General features: G+C 45.9%; 1 protein-coding gene across 1 annotated transcript in view; it reads left to right on the top strand.

Moving 5' to 3' along the window:
• The window catches only part of CSUI_001735 (isoleucyl-trna synthetase family protein), a 10,305-nt gene extending 2,590 nt beyond the window's left edge, over positions 1 to 7,715 (top strand). The window contains exons 4-11 of the mRNA XM_068061940.1: positions 161 to 243; positions 915 to 1,023; positions 1,929 to 2,097; positions 3,374 to 3,504; positions 4,264 to 4,565; positions 5,071 to 5,137; positions 6,015 to 6,047; positions 6,799 to 7,715. Of these exons, the coding sequence (XP_067926088.1) occupies positions 161 to 243; positions 915 to 1,023; positions 1,929 to 2,097; positions 3,374 to 3,504; positions 4,264 to 4,565; positions 5,071 to 5,137; positions 6,015 to 6,047; positions 6,799 to 7,035 (1,131 nt within the window). The 3' untranslated portion in view covers positions 7,036 to 7,715. The remainder of the gene's footprint in view (positions 1 to 160; positions 244 to 914; positions 1,024 to 1,928; positions 2,098 to 3,373; positions 3,505 to 4,263; positions 4,566 to 5,070; positions 5,138 to 6,014; positions 6,048 to 6,798) is intronic.
• Positions 7,716 to 10,577: the final 2,862 nt, after the last annotated feature.

The raw sequence follows: 10,577 nt of genomic DNA, 5'->3' as shown, positions 1-10,577 counted from the left end.
ATCTATCTATCTATCTATGTTCAATCACTCTATCTATCTGCGTGGCAGACGTGTTTGAAGGAGCATAGATGGACGGCTTTACTTTAGCTAGACGGCTAGCCCACCACATCTGTTGCCCGTGCGTGTGTTTCTTGTGCCTCCCTTCCTCTCTTGGCTTTAGTTTGTTCATCAGGAAATGCAAGCTTATCGTCTTTATACCGTTATTCCACGCCTCATTCATTTCTTAGGACAACTGACGAACTGGTGAGACGCCGTCTAGTCTATGTGTACGTGCAGTTTCTTGGTGTACATACACCACCTGCCTCAGAAAGAATAGGAAAGAAGAAAGAGAAGGAAAGCTCTTCACGTTAGTACGAGAGAAAGATAGATAGGTAGACAGGCAGACAGATACATTGTAGGTAGACAGATAGGTCGACAGGCAGGTAGATAAAAAGACTAAAGACAGGAGAGATATATAGATGGATAGATCAAGGATAGAGAGATAGATAGGTAGATTAAAGATAAGGAACAACTGATAGAGCGGGAGATGGAAGGCATGGAAAGGGAGATAACATTGCAAGATGTTGGTAGAAGATTGCAGGAAATCTCCCCATTTCTTCCGAGACAGCTTTGTTAACGCCAGGTGGTGTCTGCATGCATAGGAAGACTCTTGACAGATGACGCATAGATGCAGAAGCAACCGAAAAAGATGACGTATCCTTGACTAACTTTCTTACACTCACTTACATATACCATCTATTCAAATCGCTGGATCGATATCTATCTATCTATCTTTAATCTATCTATCTATCTGTATGTACTTCGTCTTCGTTGCTACAAGTACCCCATCAGCAGCAATTCTGATCGTTGGTGTGGCATATAGAGGTATACATACATATATACCTCACTCTCCCTGTCATGCTGTGTGTTCGCAGGTATGTTCGTTTAAATCGCGATCGCATGCGTGGAGCTATGGGTGAAGAGGAAGCTCTTGTCTCACTTCAGACACTCTATGATGTGCTCATGACAACTGTTCTTTGCATGGTAAGTATGGAGCTTCTTTCTTCTTCTCTCTCCTTCTTCTCTTTCTTCTTTTTCTCCTACGTGCGTGTCCTAGCAAGAAAACGTTCGTATCCATCCTGTCAAAGATCTCTCAGTTGTTTCTTTCTCTCCCTCCCCCTCGGTGCTGCTCCTCCTATCCTCAGTCTCGGTCGATCCTAAATAGTCAGGATTGAGAGAAGCAGAAGAATTCTGTTGCGTCCATTATATATTGGCTTTCTGTTTCGTCTTTCTAGTTGCACCAGGTGGAGACTGAGATTCTTCTTCACAATTCTCATAGCCATTGCTTAGACATACATACGGCTGCATGCAGTTCATTCTACTGTCTCTGCTATGCAAAGGAAGGGAGATAGAAAACACGTCTTCGCAAGGTTAACTTGTTGGACTCCGGTCCCTATGACAGACAGCCTTAACTTCTCTCTTCTGTATCACTTCTGTTGTATGTCAGCTCACACCGTCAGCGTCAGGCTCTTATAGAGGATGTCCCCTATGATAGAGAGATTCTCATGTCTCTCGGTGCTACTTGTACAGTGGGTAGACTGATAGCGAGAAGAAGATAGAACCTGAAAGGACACCCAGCGGAGAGAAGGAGACAGCTACCGATTTTGTGGATGAAGTTCGATATTGTTCTCTTGTATCGATTCTTTCTTGTTTACCGTGTGAGAGAGTATGAAGTCATAGAGACTTCTCGATAGCTTCTACATGTAGCTATCTTGATGCATGCGCGCACGACAGGATATTTCTTGCGCTAAAGAGACATGAGCTGTGGGTGTTAACAAGATTCCCTCGATAGCTGCCCCCTCGAGGTCTACGTGGCGAGAGGGAAAGACTCGCGTAGGAGATTCCATGTGTATGTTGTATCTCTAGATCTTTCCTTCGTTATCATACAGGCGCCTTTGACACCCTATATGTCGGAGTTGCTATACCAGACATTGAAGCGTGCTCTTCCTGACGGTCATCCCTTGAAAGCAGAGACTGTGCACTTTTTGATGGTGCCTGATCTGAATGAAGAGCTCTTAGATTCAACGCTTGAGCGTCAGATGGGCCGCATGCAGACAGGTGAGCTAGCTAGTTAACACTATGCATGCAATGGAGTGTAGACGCTTTTCTATTGGTGAAGGTCTCATTGTCGATTGTTCCTGGGTGAAGACGCTGAAAGGATTGGAAGTGCTTTCTCCTAGTCTCGGCTCGGCTTATATATGGGCAGGTAGAGAACTGGCTGGGTAAGAAAGCATGTGTTCCTATCTGTATGCATTCCCATGAGTATCATGACATATGCATAGATATGTACTTATGACAATAGATGGATAGATAGATAGATCAAAGATAGGTTAGAGATATGTTAAAGATAGATAGATTGCAGATAGATCGACGTGATCGCGCTCATGCATGCACGTTCTTTGGTTGAGTACGATTAATAAAGGAGCACAGAGTCCGTCCCTCCGAGTAAAGAGGGTGTGAACTGTTTTCATTGGAGCTTCGAAGATGCCATGCAGTGAATGATTCGTGCGTAAAAAGTCCCTTCAATAGATTGCGCCTGCACATCCCGCTGATAGACTTCCCTCTCCACTCGTCGTAGCTGACGAGGTCCTCCCGGAGATACGTAACGTTGAATATTCTCACAAGGCAGTGCCTGCATCTCTATTCTGTAAGAGGCTTGTCGGCCTGATAGCCTCAATGATAGATCAGTCTCTTAGGCTTCAATGGATCACAGCTATTCTGATGAGACTCCCGCGCATGCAGTAGAATCTTTCCTGAATGTGCACAGTCAGTCGCCTGTTCTTCTGTCGTGTGGATAGATCACTTCTTCTTAGGCTGCTACATATATTTTGTAGATCGGATCCTGGTAAAAAGCCATCGGTCGCAAGTCAAGCGTTTTGTCCGCCTTGGTTTGAACACGCATGCATATGTGTATGTCTTTTTCTCTCATGTTAGACTATTCATTCATTTGCTCCGATCCTTTTCTATTAGAGGCACGACGTGCTCTTCTTTGCGGTGTCACTCAAGACTGTTCGCATGCTTTCTCAAGAAGGCTCTATGTTGTCTGTGCATGCATGCGTCTCGCACGCACCATGCCCGACTGCTTCTTGACTCAGGTGACTTTTCACAGGGATTCCCCTGAGCTGGGGGGTCACAGAGAGAAGAGAATATAAAAGTGTATTTTGTTCATGTGTGCGTATGTATTGTATCTCTTCTCTTTTCTCTTTCGTCAATGTGTATTTATGAATATGCATGTATGTGGGAAGACGTATGTACGTATGAATATGTATGTATGAATGAATATGTACGGAGATCTCTGTATGTGTTGTATGTGTCCTCTTTTCTTCTTTTCTAGTTATAAACCTCGGGCGAACGATGCGCGAAAGACAGAGAGTTCCTGTGAAGACTCCTGTCCGTTCCGTCACAGTGCTGCACGCAGATCCAGAGTATGTCTGTGACATTCAAACTCTAGAGGCCTATGTCAAGGTGAGAGAAGATCTCTCTTTTTCTTTTGCTTCGATAGTATCTACCTAGAGAGATACACTTATCTATCTTCAATCTGTCTATCTGTTTGCCTATCTAACTCTCAACTGATGTGAAGACCTGAGAGGCTGTTCAGTTGTTGGCATGCGCGCATGCATGCAAGAAGGAGAGTTGCTGGCTGTTGAAGAGGCGGACAGAGAACTCTTTCTTTGGTGTGTGGTCCCCACCTCCTTGTAGTGAAAGTAGGAATTCTCTACACTCTACAAGACACCTCTAGCACTGCAAGAAGAGTCTCGACTGTTTCAAAAGCTTTTCAACTGCCTACTCTTGTTCTTCTTATATGTATTCTGCATGCACACATGCAGATAGGTCTCAAAAATCTAGATCGATGGACTCACCATAGACAGATTACGGATAGATGCATAAGAATCGTGGTGTCGATCTGTATACATATATATATATATATGTATACAGCCGCGTGATCCAATCTTCAGAGCTAGTATACAGAGAACGCTATCATCTGTTTCTCTGGACTATATCGGAGTAAGAAGAGAAGAATCCCTTTCATGCTTCTCTTCACTTTTCTTTGAAAAAGCCTGCCTGACTCGATTGCTTATTTCCCGTCACCGAATCATCCGCATCTCAGCATTTCTTTCTATTCCCTCCATCTACCCTTGCTTCTGCCTGCTAGTGTATGTACACTTCTTTTTTCTCCACTTTCCATGAGTCTCTTTTGCTATCCTTTGTGTGTGGTCTGCCCAGGAAGAACTCAATACAATCGACCTCGAAGTGAGCGACGATAAGAGTAGCGTCATTCTCTCTGCAGTTCCAAACTTCAAGGCCTTAGGTTCCCGTCTCGGTAAAGATATGAAGGCTGTACAGGAGGCAGTGAAGAATCTTTCTCATGAAGATCTAGAGAAGTTCGAGATCGATGGAAAGATCGTACTTCTTGACGGGAAGCATGAGCTAGGAAGAGAAGATCTCTTGCTTCAACGCACTTTCAAGGGAGATGATAAGAAACAGAAGGGGGACGCGAATACGAATCTTGTTGTGGAAGGAGACAAGTAAGAACAAAGAGAGACAGCTCTCATATGCATGCATCAGATCTCCTTGACACATCTCGGCTTCGATCACCCAGTTCGTCTCTCTAAAGTCTCTCTCTTCTTGTCTGTACACATACCTTGATCTCTGTCTCTCTCTGTGTATATCTGTATATCTAGGTATGCATATATAGAGATACAGATCTCCACGTAGGTTGGGGGGGGGTGTGTATATTATTTAACCCAGCAGAACACCTTGGAGACACTACCGTAGACAGCTAAGGATTCTACACAATGATGGCAACAGGGAGAGATCGAAGGAGTCTTCTGTCTGTCTCCTTCAGGTAGAGGAAAGCAAACAAGGAGATTTTTCTATAGAATCTCATGCAACGGCTCCTTCGTCTGTCTCTCTGTCTCTTCTTTCTGGTTATTTCATACATCAGGTCTCTTGCCGTCTTCTCTGTGAGTGTCTGTGCGTGGCCTTTATGTGTTTTCTTCTCATGGGGTTTTCTTGCATGCATGCCTTCAGCTCCGTCGCGGTTCTGATCGACTTCACACCCGATGATTCTCTTCAAAGAAAAGCGACAGCACGCGAGGTACGTATCTCGAAAGGAAGGGAGTATCTGCATGTAGATAGATAGAAGACACGAAGAAGAAAATACAGAGACGTGATAGAGGAAGATTCTCAAATCTAGAAACAAGGCTGATTGGTTGGCTTGAATGAGGGAAAGACGTTTCTTCATTCCTTCTTCTTTCTTTGTGTCTCTCTTCCTTGACTGGCCTTTTAAAGTTGTAGCGATCTGTCTCTTTTGTCATACACCATTACGCGTCAGCAGGGGAGTTGGTCTCTTTTTCTTCCTGCTTTTTATTTCAATCAGAGTCTGATAAGACACCCCCCCAGAGGAATTAAGAGACTAGGGAAGATCAGTTGGTTCTTCTCTCACACACATCCAAAGACCCAAGGAGGTTTGCTTGTTTGGAGCTTCTTGACTTCTTTCTCTCGATACGTTCTACCGTCGTTAACTTCTTTATCAGACTGTATAACCTCTCTCAGTCCCCCCTAGTGAGGGATTTCGGAGATACAAGCGTCTGTGACTGGGTTGAGTATACTACATGCATATCTCTAAACATAAGCTTCCAGATCTATTGCCAGCCTCTGCCACGTGTATGCATATATGTGGATAGATTTGTATATACTTGTATATATATATATGTATATGTATATATATATAGGTATTCGATCTATGAGATGGTTCCTGGAAAGAATGTACAAATGTCTAGGTAGATTTGCTGGAGCCATTGAAGGGAAGATAAAGGAAAGAAGAAGATGGCTGGGAACCCAGGCAAATCTCTTCATACTGACATGATGAACGAGGGATGAAGATGAACCTTCTGAGAAGAGTATGAGCTTCTTACTTCCCATCTATTCTTGTGTCTCCTTCCGTCATTTCTCTGTGATTTGCATGCATACAGGTAGCAAACAGAGTTCAGAAGCTGAGAAAACAGGTAAGAACGCGAGGAGTCTTTTCTATCACTCACTTCTTTGCCTATGAGAGACCTGTCTGACTACTTAAAGACAGATATTCGTATTCCTACGTACATACAGACACAGGGAGGGGGGACCGTCGTTCGGTGTGGAGATCTCGGGTGGGGCTCCAGGGGATAGGCTATACAGATTGCAACACTAGTGTAAAAGCACCTCCTAATCGGCATCGATAATCTTTCTCAGAGAACATTCCACAAGGTCGATGGCTACAGGTGAATTAGTTGAGATATCGATCTATCAAATGGCTCTCTTCACACACAGACCACTGCCCCGCGCTCGAGGTGTATATGTGTTTTGGTTTCGTTCCTGAAGAGAGAACGTCTTCTTTAAAATGTGCATGCATCTGTGTAGAGCTAGCGACGTCATTGGCATAGGTAGCTAGCTAAATATGGTCACATGGAGACGTATGCGGTGTATCTCAGTGTCGATCGCTTTGTAGCGACGTGAACCGGAGCGGGGGGTAGCTAGCTGTTCAGCGGATGACTGAGGTGGCTATCGTAGGAACTCCTACATGCCCCCCTCTCCGCCACTACCACCACCAACCTATTCCTGCACATGTAACCTTGTAGGCAAACCACCTGTTCTATTCCGTAGACTGACAGGAGAGAGATCTTCAGCGAACTTCTTCTCTCTTTTACCGCTTCTGTGGACCCCTTTTCTTTCTTTCGGTTCTCTTTTTTTTTTCTATTTCTTCTTGTGCTTCTTCAACAGTATCGCTTACAACAGACAGACGAGGTGGAAATGATCGCTCACAGTCCAGACGTCGAACTTCAAGATCTAATCCAGGCAGAGTCTTCATACATCACCAAGTGCCTTCGAAGAGACCTCCATATACGAAATGAATTGCCTACAAGCAATGGGGTATGTGAAGGCCGTCAAGCTATCTGTCATGAGTCTGTTGATATCAACGGCAAGCCTCTGATCATTGTCTTTCACAAGCTAAACTAGAATGACCTATACAAGATCAAATCGACATAAGAGAGAAACTTCTATCTCTCTGTTTATCTTCATCTATCTATCTATCTATCTTTAATCTATCTATCTATCTTTAATCTATCTATCTATCTATCTATCTTTAATCTATCTATCTTCATTCTATCTATCTATCTACCTATCTATCTATCTACTTGATTGTGTTTGTGATCTTTCTTACTTGACGTGGGAGTAGTAGCTAATACCTCCAGAAGGCGGGGGGCTGAGGATACTAAAGCCTTCTTTAACTCGTCACCGCATAGTCTCACTTGGGAACTCGGAGGGCGTTCTTTTTTCCATTGAGAAGCGAACCAAGATCTTTTCCCCTCTCATCCATCCTGGTTTGGACGTGAGATTAAGGAGGGGAATGGAAGAGAAAAAAAGAGACAGGAGATTGAGTGAGAAATAACTCTGAAAACTACGATGAACCAGGGGTAAGATAATGCTGACCTAATGGAGGCTGAGATGACTCTGAGGTCATGAAGAATATGGCTGTATAGTGATAAAGCCTACATGGATGCAGAACTGTCTATGTATCTCGCCGCTACCTATGTATCCTACTCTTCAAGAGGATGAGGTGGATCGATGTGGAAAACCGCATGTTGACTGTCTTCTTCTTGGCCGCTATCATGTGAACAACACGTTGTCTTTCCTGTAAGTGTGAAGGAAGAAGTATCATCTGTCTCCCCCCGAGATCAACAATTCCCTGCGCAAGCATGGAAAGATGTGGATGGTTCTTTGGCTCCGCTCTCCAAACTAAGCAAAGGGCTAGGATGATAACAAGTGAAAAACATCAAAGCAACTACGGAGAAGCCCCCTTGATGATAAAAGAATCGATTTGTTTCTCTAGAGCACTTCATAGCTCACATCGAGGATGGCTAACTACGGAAAAAAGCTGGCTGCTTTCAACCCTTCTAGCACACCACGTTGATTCTCTCCTTAAGACCGAACGGGGTGTCAGAGCGGAGAGGCTGAGTGACCTTTTCTCTCAAAACTCATAAGGCACGGCACGAATACTTCGAAAAGAATTTCATGTTAAGACTTTGGTTGAGCCTCCCAGCAGGCGGCGAGTCCTCAGCAGTAGCCGTAGGAGAGTCATTCAGAAAGGAGGGAGGTAGAGAGGACGAAGTATGTTTCTCATCGTGAGTATGGTCTACACCTGGCTTCGGCAGTATGCAGCTTCACCTGCGGCGCAGATCAAAAAACTATTGACGTATTATTGCGCCAAGCTGTCACCGCAGCTGGCGAAATCCGCTGAATCATATAAAGGTTAAGGTTTCAAAGCAGGCTGTAATCTGCCTGTCATACCTGAGTTTCGATGGAACGTGGCTAGCTGACGGTCGCTGGCACCCGTGCAAAAAATCCCTCCATTGCGGGTGGTCCTCTGATCTCACGCTACTTGCAGCAGGTTGGGAATGCCTGGCTGCCCAAGAAGTGTGGGTGTTCAGAACTGGGGACATCCCGGGGCAATGGGTAGTTGGCTAGTTTTCAAAGCGCGGCGTTCTGCTCTCGAACACAGGCGAGAGACGTTCCGGGATGTGCCCTCAGCAGAACCGTTTTGTCCCTCGCTGGGTCGTCTCACCCGGGTTCCGTAATGAATTTTCTTTGTAAGACTGCGAGTCCTCGAGATGCCCAGCTGGATGCTGTTCCGAAAGTTATTTTCACAGTTAGGTCCGTTGTCATTCTTTTAGAAGTTGAAACTGGATATGTGTTCTGGCGTATACCCCCCGACAATCTACGTGCTCCCTGAGTGGTACTGCCAGTCCCACTGTAACGCCAAGGCTGCTGACCGGTGAACTCCGCCGTTTCCGTACTTCCGCGACATTTGTCTCATAGGCATCGCACATAGTATTCCACCTGTTTGCTTTCCTCACACGACATCAAGCTAGCTACCGGATCGGTAGTTGATAGTGACAACTTGGGTATTCTCATCCAAATTGATCGCGTTGCCCCGTTGGAATTATCTTTGCTCGGGTCCCTCCAGCCTCCACGTGTTGCTCCCGGACGTCCTGTTGCGACTACCCTATGCGCTCAAGGCGCGTGCCCCTGGTGAGCTGCCTCCCGGGCTAGCTCCGAAGTTCAGCACAGCAAGCTCGCATGGTTGATAACGAGTGAATCCAACCGTCTGTCACCTTTGTGCCTTCACACTGCGGGAGGAGTGCACCCACGAGTGAGGCGGGGGGTCATTAACTGTCAGGTACTGCCGGCTAGCTAGAGGAGATGTTGTATCTACGTGGACTATCGTGTGAATACGGAGGAAACACCGGCCGACCCCGGCTCAGCAGTAGCACTACCGCCATTCCTTGGCCTTACTGGCTGTTATCCAGGAGAAACAACTTGTCTGCTCGGGAAGAACGCCTGGAGTACTTGGTAGTAATCTCCAAAGGTGATGGAAGCGACGGCTGAACCTATGAAGTGGGTCGGGGCAGCTTTGCTAGTCGCCTCGAGATCTTTGGCAGTTCGGTTCTCACACATCGCACACAACTTCTAACAGCATCGCTTCCCTTCCTTTAGAGGTCTCTCGCGCTGTCATCTCGCGCTAGGGAGCTGCTGTCGCAGAGCAGGTTCTTGCTACTCTGTTACAAATGCAACTAGCAATCTGGGAGGCTACTAAGCATTAGTGGTCTGTACTTGTCCAAAACTCTACATTCGCAACTTGTCCTAAAGCTTTCTCAGGATCTGCCTTAACATTGCCGTCGATGGGTGTCGAAGCACGAGTCTTTAGAAGTATCGTAAAGTCTCTATGGCTTTGCTGGAGCTGCCTTACACGCACATACCCTTGCAGATTTCAAGAAAAGCAGTTTGGTTGCTAATGGTGGACAGATATTAAGTCAGGTCGAACAAAAGAGACGTGTAGAAGCTTTGTCCGCGACATCCCCTCGCCGACTGTAAATCGGACTTCGCCGTCAAATCTTTCTTCGTTTAGCAAGCAGCAGGTATCACCACTATATTGGCTGTGGCTTCTTCCTGTTGTCGTCAACTGTTGGAACTTCTTCCGAAGTGCACATACACCCGGTCATCAGGCGCCTGTGCGGTGGCGCGGCTCAACCAACTTGCGTGCAGGTAACCCGTGTCACTCTCCGTTCTATGAGTGCTGGACCCACTTTTCCTTACCTTTTCCTTACGTCACTTCACAAAGGGCAAATCGATCGTGCTCTTGATCACTTGTCCACAGAAGTTGTCTCATTTCCCCCTTCTGCAACACAAACTCTTTCCACTACGTGTTCGAGACAGCTAGTGCTCTCCGGGGTCGGGTCTCCGTTCCGCTTGCCCGTCCCATACCATTCTGCTAGCGAGGAAGGAAGATGGTTGTTTTTGATTGAAGATTCATACTTTCAACGTCTCAATCTTTTCCTTTCTTTGTTGCAGAGAAGACCTTCCGCTGAGTTGTAGTGTTCTCTTTCACCCGTACTTTCTTTACTTGGACCCTGCTTACCTTCGCAAGCCAGCCCCCAGTCTCTAGTGAGTCGTCACTACCACTTCAGCTTCCGGTTCAAACTTCATCTAACCGGGAGAAG

The sequence above is a fragment of the Cystoisospora suis genome (assembly GCF_002600585.1).
Source record: "Cystoisospora suis strain Wien I chromosome Unknown contig_692, whole genome shotgun sequence".
Classification (NCBI taxonomy): Eukaryota; Apicomplexa; class Conoidasida; order Eucoccidiorida; family Sarcocystidae; genus Cystoisospora; species Cystoisospora suis.
Note: the sequence above shows the minus strand (reverse complement) of the source record. Positions and strands in the feature narration are given on the sequence as shown.